The 19,312-nt window shown below is 46.3% G+C and overlaps 1 protein-coding gene across 5 annotated transcripts in view; it reads left to right on the top strand.

Moving 5' to 3' along the window:
• FRAS1 (Fraser extracellular matrix complex subunit 1) overlaps window positions 1-19,312 on the top strand; it is a 416,443-nt gene that overhangs the window by 353,606 nt on the left and 43,525 nt on the right. For 4 of the 5 annotated variants that reach the window (XM_061583284.1, XM_061583285.1, XM_061583286.1 and 1 more), the window contains 8 exons: window positions 617-757; window positions 1,901-2,128; window positions 2,594-2,707; window positions 4,872-5,022; window positions 6,135-6,294; window positions 7,752-7,914; window positions 8,829-9,075; window positions 11,480-11,824. In XM_061583284.1, the coding sequence (XP_061439268.1) occupies window positions 617-757; window positions 1,901-2,128; window positions 2,594-2,707; window positions 4,872-5,022; window positions 6,135-6,294; window positions 7,752-7,914; window positions 8,829-9,075; window positions 11,480-11,824 (1,549 nt within the window). The remainder of the gene's footprint in view (window positions 1-616; window positions 758-1,900; window positions 2,129-2,593; window positions 2,708-4,871; window positions 5,023-6,134; window positions 6,295-7,751; window positions 7,915-8,828; window positions 9,076-11,479; window positions 11,825-19,312) is intronic. The other variant, XM_061583287.1, reaches the window with a different exon arrangement.

Below are 19,312 nucleotides of genomic sequence, written 5' to 3'. Positions count from 1 at the left end.
TGTAAACTGCCCAGAGAGCTTCAGCTATGGAGCGGTATATAAACTGAATGAATGAATATAAATGTAATGAATTAATGAATGAATAAATAAATAAATAAATAAAATTATGCAACCTGAATTTGCCGCTATGCAATTGAAGCCAACATGCAAAACAGCAACAGTGCCCCAAATGTTTGGGCAGAGTTTATCCATGAAAGACTGCATTCGATGTAGGGATGGGATCCGCTGGACAGTGCCAGTTCGAAAGCATTCCATCAACCTGATGGTATCGGTTCAAATTCGTTCTTTGTCAACTAGCCGCTGCTTTTACCAATCCGTTCTTTCCCTTGCAAAAAAATTTGATATTAATATTGATATTTTGAAAGGAAATATCAATAAATGAAAGGAAACATCAGTAAAATTATTGTTCTTAATACTGATATTTTAGAGGCTGATTTCAAATCAGTTTTTGAAAATAGCTGTGGAAAATCACTACATAAAAATCTGATCTACAGTGATAGAGTATAAGCGAATTCATGGAAAATTCTGTATCAAATCCATTGGGTGGAATTGTAGCACATCCCTAATTGGATGGGAATCTGTTTTTTATTTTCTCTTTGTTTGTTTCCCCCAATAGGTGAGCCAGAATTTTGACATCACCATAAACCCGGTAGACGACTCTTTACCAGTCGTGCAGAGCCCTGGGATGAGGGTCCAGGAAGGAGTGAGAAAAACCATCACAGAGTTTGAGCTCAAAGCCACAGACACTGACACAGAGGTAAAGGAGGAAGCCCTTTCTGTGTCGCTCCTTCTTGAAGCACTGCAGAATTCTGCACAATCAATTTGACATAAAAACTGTCCTGGGGGATCAGACCGATCTAGTCCAGCTTTCTTGTTGCCAACAGTGTGCAGCCAGATGCTTCTGGGGGCTCAGGGAATGAAGGTGATGACTTTTCCCTGTCATTTGTCCCCAGCACCTGCTATTCAGAAGTCTACCTCTGTATAATAATAATAATAATAATAATAATTTGTTGTTGTTGTTGTTGTTGTTGTTATCTGCCTCTCACACGGAATGTGGGTCCTGAGGCAGATTGCATAGATTTAAAAATACACAGCGTATATAAAAAACATACAAAAACCATACAGAAACAAATCTATACAATCCATACAATCCTTATAAACATCAGTATAATGGCTTAAATTTAACCAAATGCTTGCATAAAAAGATGGGTCTTCATCAGCCATCTAAAAATGTGAAGAGAGGAGGCTGATCTTACTACACGAGATTGCCTGGCGTGGTTAGTAGGCACTGATAAACACATCCTCTGTGAATTTATCTAATCCTTAAAAAAAAAAGCCATCTAAGGCTGCAATCCTGTGCACACTTACCTGGGAGTAAGCTCCACTGAACTCAAAAGGACTAGCTTCCTAATATTCATGTATAAGATTGCTCTGTAAGTGAATAGCAATCAGTGAGTAGGGAAAGGGCTATACCTCAGCAGCAGAGCATCTGCAGAAGGTCCCAGTTGCAATCCCTGGCATCTCCAGGAGGGGCTGGGAGAGATCCCTGCCTGAAATCCTGGAGAGCTGCTGCCAGTCAGTGTAGACAGTACTGAGCTAGATGGACCAGTGGGCCGCTTCCTATGTTCCTAGTACATCTGGAGTATTGAGTCCTGTAAATTAATTTGTTGTGTGAAGAAGTAACCATGAACAGATCAGACCATTCTTTGTCTGCAGAATGTAATGCATGAAGCAGCTCTCTTAGGCAGCAGTCTGGAATTGCAATTCTGCAACTTCACCATTTGGAATTCAAGGTTATGGGAATGGCCTCTTAGGAAAGGTTCTCTAGAGTTTTCAAGGCTATGTCTCTTGGTCCCATCTCCTTGGGTCCCCTTCACACACATTCACTTCCTCGTGGCAGGCCAGATCCATCACATTCACCATTGTGCAACCCCCACGGCATGGCCTGATTGAACATACCAGCGATGGCCACCATTATCGGCAGACCCATGCCTTCACGATGGAGGATGTCTTCCAGAACCAGATCAGTTATAGTCACGATGGAAGCAACTCACTGGAGGACCGCTTCACCTTCAGTGTGTCCGATGGAACCAATCCTTTTTTCGTTGTAGAGGAGGATGGGAAAGAGGTTAGTGGGGAAACAATGCTGGCTATTGAGCTCAATCTGAGCCCATCTTCATATGCAGTAGATGCTTATCCTCCTGAGTTGTACTGCTTCAGGTAGTAGGTTGAGAAATGCAAACTGAAATGATTCCCCGTGGGTGGCGGTTGGTGGTGGGGAACTTCCCTGCCCATAGAAAGCTAGCATGTTAAGAAAAAGCCAAGTCTATACCTCTTCTCCCTGACCTGTGCGTTTTCTGTATGCTGGGACGTTGTGTGTTTGTTTTCCTGAATTTCATAGGAGACCATTCAGACATGTGCTCCCCTACCTGCACTATGAAATGGTACAGTCTAGCAAGAGCTGTACCATGTAATTCTGCTGCCAGTTATTGGCTAGTCAGTGTAACCTATCTTCATCCACATAATGTAATGCAAACAGCAGAATGTAATGTGGGTATCAATCCTCTGAACCATTCCCTGGAAATTTTCTTAGATTGTGACTGCTGTGCCCCAGTGGTTCAGAGTGGAAATTCTTCCTGTGGATGATGGAACCCCAAGAATTGTCACTAACTTGGGCCTCCAGTGGCTGGAGTACATAGATGGCAAGGTAGGCTTTTACATTTGCTTTGCTTTCAACTCAAACGTTTTTACACACAGAGATATAGGAAAAAGGCCACTGAATAGGTATCGGAAGATGCAGAACAGACAATGGGCAGCTTTTCTAGATCTGGGAGCTATTATGAAGCAGAGGTCTGCAACTGCAGCCCTGTCATCCTGTCCTGGATACTCTTACCTCCTCCATTCCTGAGGAGGGTGTGTGTGGATGGGGTGTGCTTCTGCCAAGGACTTGCTCTTTCCCCCATCCCTGAGGATAACTAGAGCCTTAGGATGCAATCCAGTACACACTTACCTGGGAGTAAGTCCCATTGAGCCCAGTGGAGCTTACTTCTGAGTAGACATGTATTAGATTGCAGCCTAAGGAACCGTCAGGCATAGGTGGAGAGATTCTGTTCCTTTGTTCTGCATGGAAGGTCAACATGTGGAAGGTCAGCCCCTGCTGAGGCCGTATTCAAGCATGCTTGTAAGTTGCTCTGAAGACCTAAATGATGGAAATACAGGATATAAGTCTGCTAAATAAATGAATTATAAAAGTACAAGCACCATAATTACTGCTGGAAATGACACACCTGTTAGAGTCTAGACAGGCATTTTGAGCCCGCCCCACCTGTGGTTACCCTCTCTTCCTTCATAAAGATAAGGTGGGTTTTGTTCTGGTTTTTTGTTGGCAAGTAGGACTGGCAATGGAGGTGTACTGGCCCCAGGGGCGCTGGGCATATCCCATTTTGAATGAGCCCCAAAGGGGGTCTGTAGTCAACGCAGAATGGATGTGTGTCCACTTTTTCAAGCAGAGGTATTTCACATTTTGACGCCTCCCCCCCCAAAAAAAGCCCCTTTTTCAGCCTTACCTGGAAAGAGCTGGATTTTCCCTCTTTTATTTCATGGCATGGAATTTTTCTATGCTAAATACTAAGAAGATTGAAAGTTTTGGTGGGGAAGCACCTCATGTCCTTGCTGCATCTGTGTTTACTCTCCAGTTTCACTGATGCTTAAGTATGCGCAGGTCTTCCTCACTGCCTCATTGCCCAGATCTTCTCGAGCATGAAATGTGTAAACCTTGCAATGTGGTATTGACTGGAAAAGAGCTGGGCTGGAGTTAGAGTGCTTTAAGCGAAAGGGAGCTGTTTTTTTTTCCTTATGGCTGCCAACCATTATGATGGATGGCATAGACCTCTGTGGCTTGTTGCATCAGCAGCTGTGGCTAAACAAATCCATCTATCTTAAACTGTAAGGCTAAGGTCCCTAAAAGCACAGCTCCCCTTCCCTCATGCCATAGACTTGCACACTCTCATGTCTTACTCTGCTGCTATTGGCATTTGCATTCCTAATGCACTCGTTGATTAATTGCCGTGATTAGTCAAGCAGTTCTTCCATCACCAATTAAAAGGTGTGGAAACGGAGCCAGATTTTTATTCAAAGCTCTCCTGTGAATAGTTGTGGATAGCAGCACCCGCACTTTCACACATTATATTTAATGTTAAACAAACCTGTACCAATAGCAATAAAAATATCCCTAAGTCTATTAAACAGGTTTGCTTGTAGAGGGTATGGTACCATACTTGGACCCTGCTTTCTGCTCGTGTCTTGCTCTGGACATGGGCAGGATGAGTGCGACAAGCGACATGGACGGCAGTCAGCCTGGTTGTGGTTTAGGCTTACCACCTGCACCATCCAGTTCTGTGCAACTACTTCCTGCTCCTCAGCTCAGTGTAGAGGAAGCAAACCCCTATTTGGGTGGGTTCTAGAATGGTACAGGGGAAAATCCAATCTAGATGCAGACAGGCTTCATTGCTGCCCAAAGTATGTGAAGTGATTAATTGTCTTGGCTGAACAAGAAGGTAAAAATAGTTAGATAAATAGATAAACAAATACTAAAACAATTAACTACATATGGGAGCCTTAATTTCTTGTAACTCCTTTGTAGAGCCCCCACCCTCCTTTTTCCCTCTGTCCCCTGTCAGAGTAGCTCTGCTCTTCCTCTTGATCATTCTTAGAAGTGTAGCTTTCAGAGCCAATTCAGACTTGCAAATGTAGCCCAAGGGAATAATCTTTAGCCAGTGCAATAAACTACTAGGTTTCAGCTTTCAAGCTCACATCCAGGAACTGTTCATCATACCATCTATGCCATCACTGGCTTTATGTCTTCAACCCAGCTGAAAAATCTGATCACCAAGAAAGAGCTGTTGACTATGGATCCTGATACAGAAGACAAGCAGCTGATCTATGAGATAACAACTGGGCCAGAACACGGTTACATGGAGAAGAAGTTGCAGCCAGGAGTATCAATAACTACATTTACTCAAGGTAGGAAAGCAAGGCTGGGAAATGCATTTCAAAATATATATAGGGTGTGGACATTCATTAATATCGAAAAAAGAGAGGGGATGTCCCCAGAATGTCAAAGAGGGAAGTTCCAAACTGTATAGATTTATTTGTTTATTTTCTTTAAAAGAGAAAAAAAATTCTTAAAATACCCAACGCGTTTCAGCCTTATAACTAGGCTTTCATCAGGGGATTTATGTTGTTGAAGTGCTTTATTCAATAGAGTACTTCTCACTTTCACTATGGATGGCTTCAATGAACATAAACAACATAAATCATGAACATAAACAACAACATAAATCCCCTGATGAAAGCCTAGTTATAAGGCTGAAACGCGTTGGGTATTTTAAGAAGAATTTTTTTTCTCTTTTAAAGAAAATAAACAAATAAATCTATACAGTTTGGAACTTCCCTCTTTGACATTCTGGGGACATCCCCTCTCTTTTTTCGATGGGAAATGCATTTGCCTCCTTCATGGCACACCCCATTTTTAGCATAGCCCTATGACTTTTTGATATAGTGGAGATTTGGAACGGGCAGATCAGTCTAAACTCAATTTGTGTCAATTTCACATGTGTTCAGTTTTACCACCCTTCTGCATTCCACAAATGAGAACAACAGAGTGGGACTTGAATTTAGACTTAGGAATTTCACTGGGAGGGGCTGAAGCCTGTGTTGTCATCATTTTCTGTATTTTTAAAAGCAAATGTAAACTGCATAAGTGAATTACACAAGCTGAGAAATCTTGGAGCCATTTCAAAACAATGTCCATCATGTCTGTTCTGTAATTCTTGTGGTTTTCTTGGATTTTTTTGAATATTTTGTATTAATTTATAAGTCATATACAGAAACTAGGTGAGCAATGGAGGATGTCCTTATGGCTTATATCAGGCTTCCTCAGCCCGGTGCCCTCCAGGTGCTATTAAACTCCAGCCCCCATCATCCCTGACCATTGGCCATGCTGGCTGAGGCTGATGGGAGTTGGAGTCCAACAACATCTGGAGGACACCAGATTGGAGAAGGCTAGCATATATGTATGCCAAAATTGCTATTAAATTCCTGGATTAGTTCACAGAGGAGTCTCTTCTTAACAGAGGAAGTGAATTTAGGATTGATCCAGTATGTGTTACATGAGGAGAGGACTCAAGAGACAGAAGACAGTTTTCAGTTTCTGGTGAAGGACAGCAAGCCCAGTATGGTTACTGACAATATGTTCCATATCCAGTGGTCTCTTATCAGCTTTCAGCACACCAGGTAAGTTACTCAGCCCAGCAGTGGCTTTCCCTCAGTACAGTGCAGGAAATAAATGTATGCTGACCTTCAGCATACTAAAGATGCTTGCAGCTGCCTATCAGCTTTGAGCTGCTTCAGCAATTGGCTCAGCTCTTGCTGCCTGGATGTCATGGAATGTTCACAAACAGCCAGAGGCGGAAATATTTCTTGTTTTTACAGATTGTTGTTTGTAAGCCACTTTGGGGATTATTTTAAAAGAAAAGCAATCTATAAATATTTTAAATAAATATGAGTGAGGCGTAAGGTTACTTTGTAAAGGAGGATAAATCTCTATAGGTGAGTTTTGTGTTGCAATCAGAAACGGGGATTGAAGCAAGGGTGTGCTAGAAAGATCTGGGAATTGGAAGCTGAATGGCAAGAAGACCCAGGAGGTACAAAATGTATAAAATAAGTTGCCCGTGTGCAGCTGGTTAAGAAACAGGAAGGGATGATTAGAAGAGTCTTAGCAGCCTGAGGAGGGGGCAAACAGGGAAGACCATTGATCTGAAAAACCATGGGGCCAATGAGTCGGGGAAGCTTGAGAAAAAAAGATACACGGGGCACAGGGACAGAAAAATAGGTGTGCTTTTGGCAAGAGAAAGAGACAGGAGCACTGGGCAGGCAGGTGGGATTAGGATGAGCAGCTATGTGGAGAGAAGGTCAAGAGTTAATTTGGCAAAAAAAAAAAAAAGGCCAGGAGGGAGGGGGTCTGAAAAGCAGTGTTCTAAAGGAGCAATGTGCAAAGGGAGAAGAGGCCAGGGGTGGTAGGAGGAGTTGAGAAGAGACGGGGATGGGGAGAAACAAATAAAAAATGCAAAAACCCACACGGGACATGAGGATTGGTGGGTCTGCATGTTGGCTGTGGGTGGGGAAATGAGCTCAACTTCCACTTGTTGACTTGAACTGTCTAGCCAGATCTTTGCTGCTTCAGCCATTGTATTTGTTTATTTATTTGATTTATTTAAAATAATTCTGCCCCTCCTAATTTAACAAAGGAATTTAAGGCCGCTAACAAATCAGATTATAGCAGATAATATTTATATGTCATTAGCTCATAATGAACAACATCCTACAGGATGCATTATTTAGTTAGTTTGGTATTACTAGGTTTTGGCCGAGATGGATTTTGTCATTGCACTTTTATTTCTTTTAATTTTTTTCCCTGGAGTTGAATTAAGACAATTCAGTTACATTGAATTAACCATAATTTAGGCAGATTACACATTCTTGACTAAACAAGAGGAAGGCAAATGCACTGCAATTAATTTAACTGTTCTAAACTCATCTCAAAGTCTGAATGTACTAATCAACTTTTGCACATGTGGCACATGAATTCACAAATAAGGGGGATTTGTTCCCACTGATTTCTGTGCAGTCCACAGCCTCTGGACTGCACCTTCTTGCTGATGTGAAAAAACCCTGTCTCTCTCCGTTACCAGCTACAATGTCAGTGAAAAGGCAGGCTCCATCAGTGTCACAGTGAAAAGGACGGGCAACCTCAAACAATATGCTATTGTTCTGTGCCGTACCGAGCAGGGAACTGCAACCTCCAGCTCAAGTTCACAGCCAGGAGAACAGGACTATGTGGAGTATGCGGGCCAGGTGGGTTCAGGAAAAACATTCCATACCCTGCAAATTCCAGAGTAGAATGACCTGCGTTGTCTTAGGGTAAGGGTGAAATATTGGACGGCTGCAGCAACAAGCCCAGAGAAGCTTCATGGGCTTAACCTCTTCTTAACACACAGCTGTTAAAAGTGCAAGAGAATATAGAGTCAGGAGTTGTCACTTAAGGTGGGCATCCCAAATTTCTGATTGCGAGGGACCTTGTCCTGTGTCAGGGCCAGGCCAGCTGTACTCAAATCCAGACCTAAACAGAGGTGGTGGTGGGGCGTCTCCAACTTTGGGTTCCTGCAGTCAGTTGCCAGAGTTGGGGACTTTTTCCAAAGATGGTGTTTGGACTGAAGGCTGGGGCTGGAGCTTGAAGTCTGGCAGGGAGGAGATGCTGTTCACTCTGTTGCTCAAACAAGGGAAGAAGTCCAAGTTTCTGGTGTTTTATGCTGGACTTGGCAGACCCAGATGCTTCCTACTGCCTGTCAGCCACAGAGACTGATGCTCCATGCTCCTGTTCCCACCTGTGCCTTAAAATCTCAGGTAGCTCAGTAAGTTAAGTTTCCTTCTCAGCCCACATGATTCCCAGTTTATGCCCTTGAATCCCTGACATCTCATTGTTTTGCTTTATCTCTGGGACTGGGAGATGTGTCTCAATGGGGAGGGGAACTAGACCATAGGATATGATTAAGGAAGGCACAAGTAAAGCAGCACATGGGACAGTTGAAGGGATGATGCAACACTGGGGCAATAATCACTATTCCTTAATAATGCCTCACTGCCCTGGAACTCATAAAGCAACACTCCTGCCTCCTAGTTAAGGTCTGGGGCACCCTGGCTCCAAAAGCGTCTTTATATCTGTGCATGTCGTCAATGCATAATTTTACTGTCACCACCACTCCACACAGGTGCAGTTCGATGAAGGGGAGGACACTAAATCCTGCACTGTCATTATAAACGATGACAATGTCTTTGAGAACACTGAGAGCTTCACTGTGGAGCTGAGCATGCCAGCCTATGCCTTGCTGGGGGACATCACTGAAGCCAGAGTCTTCATCAGTGATGCAGAAGATGAGCCTATGCTGCAGTTTGACAAGAAAGTCTATCACATCAGTGAGAGTGCCGGCATCCTCTCTGCCCCTGTTGAAAGGAAAGGTTTGTTGCATTAGAACTTAAAGCAGGGGATGGGGAACCTGTGGTCCTCCAGATGTTAGCAATTTGACAGCCCAGACTACGTAAGTGGCACTACAGAAGTGGACAGATTTAGGAGCTGTTTTGTTTCCCGTTAGCCAGGGGTGAAGAACCCGTGGACCTCCAGATGTTTTTGGATTTCATCTCCCATTATCCCTGGCTATGATGGCTAGGTAGGTGGGAGTTGGAGTCCAACAACATCTGGAGGGCTACAGGTTTCCCATCCCTGACCTAGAATTATGTAACTGCTCTACTGAGGTTTGCATGGACAGGGCTCCTACTTCATTTCTTGGTACTTCCAGATAAAGGAATCCAGGCAGCCACATCAGGATGGACCTTTGGCTGAGATCATGAAGAGTTTCTGTCTGTCAGACACTGGTAGCAAGATGAACCTATTCATCATATTCAATTAATTTATATGTCTCTGTTCTATCATAGCCCATGTCCAAAGCAGCTTTCAGTAAAGAATATGTCAGACAAGGGTGTGTTCTCTCCCCCACCCTATTTAACCTATACTTGGCTGATCTTCCTTCTGTCCTGTGAACGATACAATCCCATCCACCAAAGATTGGGTATACAAAAGTACTCACTCTGCTTTACGCAGACAATGCGGTTCTAATTTCCCAAGCCCGGCTGGGTTTTAAGAGACTACTCAGTGGCTTTGTAGAATATTGTACAGTTAACTATACTAAATCTAAAGTAATAGTATTTTCCAGGAGAAAGGTCAGGTACCCTTGGTTCATGGGGAACGACAAAATCGAACAGGTTGATCCCTACAAATACCTGGGTATCTGGTTCCATGAAACAGTCAGCTGGAGAATCCATGGCAAATATGTTAAGGCCAAAGCTGGGAAAAACATGGGTGCAATGACCCGCTTCTTTTTCACAAAGGGCGGGAAATTTTTGCCACCAGCAGAACGTGTTTTAAGAACCAAAATAGCCCCGATGATACTCTATGGGGCACCAATTTGGTATCCCTACTTTAAAGGATCACTTGAAGGAATTCAATCCTTCTTCCTTAGATCTATTTTTGGTGTCCCAAGATGTGTTTCTGGAGCTACCCTTAATTTGGAGGCTGGCCTTAACTCTTTAAAATGCTTAGCTTGGATCTATGTCATTCAATTCTGGCTACGCTGCTGTCTTATGCTCACTCAAAGCTCATTTACGTCTCAGGTAATGAGAGACCCTCTTAAGCCATCTTGGACCAAGGTGGTGGTGGATAAAGTTGTTTCAGCTGGCCTTTCTCCTTCTGACTTACTCTCTACGGAACTTGGTAGGGCCAAGGTGATTGTTAAACAGCGGCTAGTGGACATTGACATCCAAGAGCTTCTTGTAGCTGCTTCGGGCCCCTGTTCCCCTCGATCACTGGGTCTAACAGGTTTCCCTTGTAATGATGGGATGCTCTATCTAAGTTGGCTATCTGTACCTAAGTACAGGAGGGCATTTTCTCTGGCCTGATTCAACGCCCTACCTTCTAAACTCTTGGAGGGTAGATACGATAAAACTCCAAGGAATAATAGATGCTGCCCCTGTGATAATGCTGAAGTGGAGTCTGTTTTACATGTTCTGTTTAATTGTAGGTATTATGAAGGGGCCAGAAAAGATCTTTTATACCCTGTTATGCAGTCCCTTCCAGGCCGCTCCCCTGAGTCTCTTCTGCCTGTTTTACTAGAGGGCTCTGACAAGGCAATTACTGTTCAAGTGGCCAAATTTCTGAACTTGGCCATTGTGACCAGACCCTGTAAGACTGTGAATTGTAATTAATTTTATCGTATTGTTTTGATGTCTGCCATAGCTCTGTCACCAAGCAGTCTCATGTTAATATTTTTATACTGTATTGTGGTCAGTTGACTGAAATAAAATTATATTCTTCTTCTTCAGTAAAGAATACAATAAGAAGATTAAACCCTTTAAAACATAAACAACAACATTCCAAGCCCATTCATAAACAATTCAGTTAATTTAAGCAAAATATAAATGTAGAATCATCACTACAGTAGGCTCATGAAAAATCTAATCAATAAAAGTTATACTACACTAAGACTGGACAATCCACCAATATTTCATACTAAAGCCTAGCAGTAAAAATCCTAAGACAGAATCCAGATTCACATCAAAATCATCTATCAGCCCAAACTAAATAACAACAAGCAGACAACAATACAAAATAAAATATAAGATATCATTTCAAACAATTTATTCACAAAATTTCAAGCAAAACTAAGTCTACACTCCACATGCCAATGGTCTGACTCTGTATAAAGTAGGATGAAAGTATAAATTTTAGCAATAGGAGGATTTGCTCAACTGGTGTATTTGTAATCCGAGAAAATAATTTTTGTATAATTTGCTGTGCATTACATTACAGGAGACTCTAGCAGCATTGTATCTGCAGTTTGCTACACAGTCCCCAAAAGTGCCAAAGGCAGCAGCATATATGCCCTGGAGTCTGGTTCAGACTTTAAAACCAGGGGAATGTCCAATGAGAACCGTGTTGTGCTGGGACCTGGCATCACCATGACAACCTGTGACGTGAAGCTGATCGACGACAGTGAGTACGAGGAAGAGGAAGAATTTGAAATTGCGCTTGCAGATGCATCAGAGAATGCGCGCATAGGGAGCATAGCTTCAGCTAAGGTGATGATCAGCGGGCCCAACGATGCCTCCACAGTGTCCCTTGGAACGGCAACTTTTACGGTCAGTGAGGATGCAGGTAAGATATTAGAACTGTTTTACCCTTGCTCTGCTCTTCCATTATGGGACTCAAGATTCTTTTTAAGGCATCTCTGCAGAGTTCATACGATCATAGTTAAATTAAAGAAGCTAGCAAATGACCCACTACCAAGCATCTGGCTGGCTTGTAAGATGCCCACTTAATGAGTGGAGTTGTGTGTTCAAGCTTCCATTGCGACCATTGCCTTTTATCCTTTTAGGCTACTTTCCTAGCAGCTATTGCTTCTGCAAGAAGGGCCAGCAAATTAGGACATAGGAAGCTGCCTTATAGTGATCATTGGTCTATTTAGCTCAGTATTGTCTACTCTGACTGGCAGTGGCTCTCCAAGGCTTCAGGCAGGGGTCTACTTAAAGATGCTGGGGATTGAACCAGGTACCTTTTCCACAGGTAGCCTGCCATCAGATTGGGTAGTACTGCCATCTAGCGTCCGAAGGCAAGAATGCACTAGAGTTAAAACCTGGGGCTCGAGCCCCTCCCACTCCAGTCTTCATTCTTGCCTCCGTCCGAGGCAGATCTGAATTTAGACAGAGCGTAGCTAAGTCTTATTTCCATTCTGTTACTCTTCTTAGCTTTTTACCTCTTGATTTCTTCGGGGCTCTTCCCTGAGGATTCACCAGCAGCGGCTGCTGCTTTTACATTTAGCGGGGACTCCGCGGCTGCGATCCTCCCCCCCCCTTTTTTCTTTGCCGTTTGTTACTCAGCTTTCAGAACTTCCTCCAGCAGCGGCTGCTGCTCTTTCCCATTTAGCAGGGGCTCCGCGGCTGCGGTCCCCCCCTCCCCCTTTTTGCCGTTTATTACTCAGCCTTCTCAGCCTCCTCCAGCAGCGGCTGCTGCTCGCTCGTGTTTGCGGGGGCTCCGCGGCTGTTAGGCTCCAACAGCAGCGGTTGCTGTTTTTTCGTTTAGCGGGGGCTCCGCGGCTGCGGTCTTCCCCCTCCTTATTTCAGTCTATATTTTAGCCTCTACATAGGGAAGCTTGCGGCTGCGGCTCCCTCGTAGACACCCCGCCCGTTCTGAAGCCTCTTGCAGCGCTCCCGTTTTTCCCGCCAACCCCTATATTGCGGCCGCCATTGTTATTTATTTCTGTCCTTAGGGAAGCTTGCGGCTGCGGCTCCCTCGGCGGCCGCCATTGCAATTTCTTCTATTTTTTTACAGAAGCCCCTCAGCCCTGCTGTTCATTCAACCCGGCTTGGGCTCAATTACGCTTACTGATATCGCCCCTCTCGCCTGTTTTTTAGCAGTGTGCTCTCCTGTTAACAAACATATACTCACCTATTCAGTATTCCCCTCAGACACAGCAAGTAGCCCTGTTGTGGGACTTGTGTAGTCTCCGGTTATCAAATTTATATTCACTTAATCAGTATTCCCTTCAGATACATCAGGTAGCCCTGTTATACCACACCTTCCTCTTCGTGTGTGTGTATATTTGTAGGTGCACCTCCAGTGGCCCTGTTATACCACACTTGCCCCATTGTGTGTGCGTATATTCGTAGGTACACCTCCAGTAGCCCTGTTATACCACACCTTCCCCAGTGTGTGTGTGTATATTTGTAGGTGCACCTCCAGTAGCCCTGTTATACCACACTTGCCCCATTGTGTGTGCGTATATTCGTAGGTACACCTCCAGTAGCCCTGTTATACCACACCTTCCCCAGTGTGTGTGTGTATATTCGTAGGTACACCTCCAGTAGCCCTGTTATACCACACCTTCCCCATTGTGTGTGTGTATATTTGTAGGTGCACATCCAGTAGCCCTGTTATACCACACCTTCCCCATTGTGTGTGTGTATATTTGTAGGTGCACATCCAATTGACTAGTCTGTGCACCTTGGTGGTACCGCACCTTCCCCATTGAGTGCGTGTATCTAACCTTGGCCACACTGCGATTTTTAAATAAAGCTTACCTCTCTGGCAGTGTCACTAGCGGTCTCGCACCTTCCCCATTGTGTGCGTGTACTTAGCTCAAGGCCAAGTTGGCAGTGTAACTAGCGGTCTCGCACCTTCCCCATTGTGTGTGTGTACTTAGCTTGGCGCCAACCTTACCCGAGTTGTTACCTTTCTCGTTCTGGGCGTACTCACTCCTGTCATACTGTTTCTAGTCTGTCCTATACTATTTCTACCTTGGCTCTGTTACCGCTCCTTCCCCATTGTGGGCGTCATTCAGAGATTGTCATGGCGGATTTGAACCCTGAGGTGACAATATCCCCTGAAGCAGGCCGTCCATCCCCACGCCAGCCAGCTAAACATAAACACGCCAAGGCAAAAGCAAAGACTAAACACCTGTGTGGTCACGGAGCGCCCAAGAGAGCACGCTACGTATCATCACTCCCAGAGAAACCTCGCCATGCAGCCGTTCCTGCACTTTTCCAGTCTCCTTCTGAGTCTTCAGAGGAAGAGTTTGAAGGATTCCCCTGTCAAGCTCCTCAAACTCCGCATGGGCAGCCTCAAATTCCTCTTCAGGAACAGGCACTACCTTCTTCCACTCCCCCAGGGATACAGTTGACCCCTGACTTCCTGCAACAACTACGAGAGCTGCTGGGGTGCCTATCTCATCCCCAGCCTACTCTACATTTGTCTTCTCAGCCCGGAACCTCACGACAGCCCAGCTCTGCGAGACAACCCGGTGACAATACTGATGCTCCACTACCCTCTCCTAACCCATATGAGGTGGTCAGGGGTAGATTGGACGTAGAACAATCTCAGTCTGATGACTACATGAACGTTTTTCAGACTGACCTGGATGAATGGAGTGGGGAATCTGACCAGGAGGAAGAGATCTCCTATCGCCTGTTTGACCCGGCGGATTTCTCTCGTCTGTCACGTAGAGTCTTGGACACTCTTGGCATTCAACCAGAACTTATTCAACCGGTTGTCCCTCCTGTCAAGGGTGCCAGAGTTCTCAAGTCCCCCAGATCAGTGCAGCACTTCATTCCCGTGCCAGACCCCATTAAAAAACTGACCAGAGAAGAATGGGCCCGTCCCCTTCATCCACGTCGTTCCTCCTCCTTAGCCAACAAGCTCTATACCCTGGACCCGGAATCCATGTCCTTTCTGAACGTCCCGGGGGTGGACCAACCTATTTCCAATCTTGTATCCCGTTCTCTCCTTCCAAAGGAAGGCGAATCACTGTTCAAGGACCCCTATGAGAGGAGGCTTGACTTTGTCTTCCGTAAGATCCATGAGGCCTCCGCTCATTCCATCCGGGCCTCTTCTACTGCCTCTATCTTCTCACAGGCTTCCATGATGTGGTTAGAGGATATCCTTGACGAACCCAACCCGGATCCTGCCAAACTAAGGAAAGGTATCCTCAAGATACACAAGGCTGCTGCCTTTGTGGCCGACGCCACATTAGACGCTTCCCATCACGGTGCACGCGCCGTTGCAGCCGAAATTGTAGCTCGTCGTACTCTATGGCTCCAACATTGGGGTGCCGACTCGACTGCCAGAACCAACTTATCCTTAGCTCCATACTCGGGAAATATGCTCTTCGGCGAGGACGCTCTCAAAGCAGTCCTTGTCGACCCCAAGGACAATCGTAAACCTGCACTAGCTACGGCCAAAAGAGACGACCGCAGACCCGGACAACGGTTTACCCCTTACCGTTCCTTCCAGCCCTTTCGGAGAGGACGACCCGGTGGACGAGGACGGGACACCAGGCCTACAAATTTCTGTCCCTTCAAGGCACCCTGGTCCAGACAACGATCACAATACAGGGGCCAATACCAGAGCAGGCAGGCATATGGCAGAGGAAACCGTCAACGCAGGCAGTTCTGACTCCATCCCCATTGGAGGCAGACTCTCCTTCTTCTCCAGCATCTGGCTAAACTTGACAAACATCTCCTGGGTCAGACTTCTCTTCACCCAGGGCTACAATATAGAATTTTGGCGGACACCACCGGACAAATTTTGCATCTCCCCCGTCTCCAGGGCATGCAAAAAGATCATGCAGGACGCACTAGGACATCTACTAGAGATAGCCGCTATAGAGCCTGTTCCCCCATCCGAACGGCTACAAGGCGTGTACTCCATCCTCTTTACGGTTCCCAAGCGAGTCTCCTCATGGAGGGCGGTCTTAGACCTCAAGGGCCTCAACCGCGTCGTCAAATACCGCCACTTCAAGATGGAATCTCTGGCGTCTATTGTAGAGGCTCTACAACAAGGGGACTTTATCGCATCCATTGACCTGAAGGACGCTTACTTACACATCCCAATTTGCCCGGGTCACAGACGGTTCCTGAGATTTGCACTAGGCCGCCTCCATTTTCAATACCGGGCCCTTCCATTCGGCCTCTCCTCGGCCCCCCGAGTCTTCACCAAAGTGATGGCCACCATGCTGGTGTATCTCCGCCTCCAGGGGGTCCATATTTATGCTTATCTCGACGACCTCCTCCTCCGAGCAGGCTCCTGGGACTTGGCCAACAGGCAGATCCAGTTCACCCTAGAGGCACTACACTCTCACGGCTGGCTGAACAATGCCGAAAAGAGTCATCTACAACCAACTCAGCGCCTCCAGCACTTAGGGGCAATACTGGACACATCCCTAGCCATGTCCTTTCTGTCCCCAGACCGTATTGCTTCCATCACAGCCATGGCAAACTTACTTCTACATCGCCCCACAGCAGATGTCATGTTTGTGGCCCAGTTTCTCGGGGCAATGATCTCCACCATCCACATCGTTCCGTGGGCCCGACATCATTCCAGACCTTTACAATGGGCTCTCCTACCCTTTCAAGCGGACATCTCCAAGTCCAACCATCGCATAATTCCTCTGGGCCAATCTCTGACGCAATCATTCCGCTGGTGGGTATCCACAACTTCCCTTACCAAGGGGACACCGTTCCGGGACCCAACCAGAGTCCTAATCACCACGGATGCCAGTCTGTCCGGCTGGGGAGCCCATAGCAACTCCACCTTTGTCCAAGGCGTGTGGTCAACCCAGGAACTAAGTTACAACATCAACTGGCTGGAGCTCAGGGCTGCTCATCTCGCTCTAAGACACTTCCAGCCACTATTCGCTCTACAACATGTCCTAATTCGCACGGACAATGTTTGCGTGAAATCTCACATCAACAGACAAGGAGGCACAAGGTCCAGGGCTCTACAGGAGGAAGCGACACGACTCTTCGACTGGGCCGAGTCCCACCTCCTGTCATTACGAGCAGAACACCTCAGCGGCACGCTAAACGTTACGGCCGACTGGCTCAGCAGGCAAATGATCCATCCGGGAGAATGGAAACTTCATCCGGCTGTGTTCTCCCTTGTCCAGCGGCGGTTCGGCCCCCTCTCGCTGGATCTCTTCGCCTCCAGCCAAAACTGCCAACTGCCTCGTTACTTCTCAAGGTACCTAGAGACAACGGCGGAAGCAGTGGATGCGCTGACGACACCATGGCCACACGGGCTCCTGTATGCCTTCCCGCCTATATCACTCCTAGGCAGGACATTGACAAAACTCCGACTCGAACGGACACGGATTTTACTCATAGCACCCTACTGGCCTCGCAGACCCTGGTTTTCGGACCTCCTCTCGATGTCAATGGCGGCTCCCTGGACTCTTCCAATCAGGCCGGATCTTCTCTCCCAAGGACCAGTTTGGCATCCGGACCCGAACTGGCTGAGACTGACAGCCTGGCTTTTGAGCGGACACAGTTGATCTCTGCTGGTCTGTCTCAAGGGGTCATAAACACTATTTTAGCATCTCGGCGTCCGTCAACTACTCGAATCTATCAGAGTACTTGGTGTACTTTTTCCAGCTGGTGCACTTCTAAAGGTTTTTCAGCACCCCAAGCCACTGTACAGCACGTTCTACAGTTCCTACACAGAGGCATGACATTGGGACTCAGACCGAACACCCTGCGTAGACAGGCCTCCACCATCTCCTCAATTCTGTCTGTTTCTTCATCGGCAGCACCCCTAGGCACTCACCCGCTCATCAAACGCTTCTTAAGAGGAGCTCCCCACCTCTCTCCAGCGGTACGTCACCACTTTCCATCCTGGAACCTCTCCAAGGTTTGCAGGCATTACAGCGACCTCCATTTGAGCCTCTTGCCTCGGTGCCTCTAAGACTCTTGTCTTTTAAAGTCCTTTTCCTCGTGGCTATCACTTCAGCGAGGCGGATTTCGGAGTTACAGGCCCTGTCATCGGCCCGTCATCTCTGCGTATTCCATAAGGACTCTGTAGTCCTGAGGCTGGATCCATCGTTCTGTCCTAAGCTCAACTCAGTGTTCCACAGTAGCCAGGACATTGTACTTCCATCCTTTTGTCCAAAGCCGGTCCATCCCCTCGAAAAGGCCTGGCATTCGCTGGATGTTAGGAGAGCGCTCAAAGTTTACCTCTCTCGCACCCAGGATATTAGACAGACAGACGCATTATTTGTATCCTTTCATCCGAGATCTTTGGGAAAAAAGGTGTCCAAATCCACTTTGTCCTGTTGGCTTCGAGCCTGTATTTCTATTGCATATCAGTCACTTAATTTGCCAGTGCCGTCTAACATCACGGCCCATTCGACCAGGTCTGCTGCCACTACGGCGGCTTTCCTAACTAATGCTCCTCTTACAGACATATGCAGAGCGGCGGTATGGGCTACCCCTAACTCCTTTGTGAAGCATTATAAGATTGATCGCTATGCTTCAGCTGACGCCTCTTTCGGGAGACGTGTCCTGCAACACGTTATTTCTGATTTGTAACTTCCTAGGAATCCCTCCCTATTAGGGGGCTACGTTGGTACATCCCAATCTGATGGCAGGCTACCTGTGGAAAATGGTCCCTTGGACCCACCTGAAGGGTGATTTTCACAGGTACGCCTGCCATCACGTCCCTCCCTTGTGGGGGATTTCTGGGGAAATTGGTTCAGTATTTCGTATATAGTTCAATCTATGTGCTTCGTGCTCTGTCTGATTTTCTTTACTTAAAACCTGTTCTTATGTTGCAAGTTCTATGATATTTGCTATGTATATTTTCTTTGCTGCTGGGGCTTTTGCCCTTTGGTTACTTTCAGATTACCACTTCGGACTCGTCATCATGAAGACTGGAGTGGGAGGGGCTCGAGCCCCAGGTTTTAACTCTAGTGCATTCTTGCCTTCGGACGCTAGATGGCAGTACTACCCAATCTGATGGCAGGCGTACCTGTGAAAATCACCCTTCAGGTGGGTCCAAGGGACCATTCTGCATACAAAGCAAATGTTTGAATTCAACTGGGCTGCAAAGAAAAAAAGTTCCTTTGCAGGTGCAGCTTCCTGTCAAGGGAGAAAGGAAGAATCAGTGCACCCAATTCTTTCCCTCAAAGTTTTATCAACTGCTGTGATGGTGAAATCAGGTGATTGACAGGTGGGTGCCCTCACCCACTTATCACAGTGGCCCACAGTGGGGTGAAGGAGTTCATTGTCTAGCCCACTTGCTGGATCAAGCTTCCCACACCCTCTCTGGTTAGAATGGAAGGTCCCACCAGCCTCTATCCTCCCCGCTGTCTGTTAA

The sequence above is a fragment of the Rhineura floridana genome, chromosome 9 (assembly GCF_030035675.1).
Source record: "Rhineura floridana isolate rRhiFlo1 chromosome 9, rRhiFlo1.hap2, whole genome shotgun sequence".
Classification (NCBI taxonomy): Eukaryota; Metazoa; Chordata; class Lepidosauria; order Squamata; family Rhineuridae; genus Rhineura; species Rhineura floridana.
The sequence above is the reverse complement of the archived record's forward strand: the minus strand, read 5'-3'. Positions and strand labels throughout refer to the sequence as shown.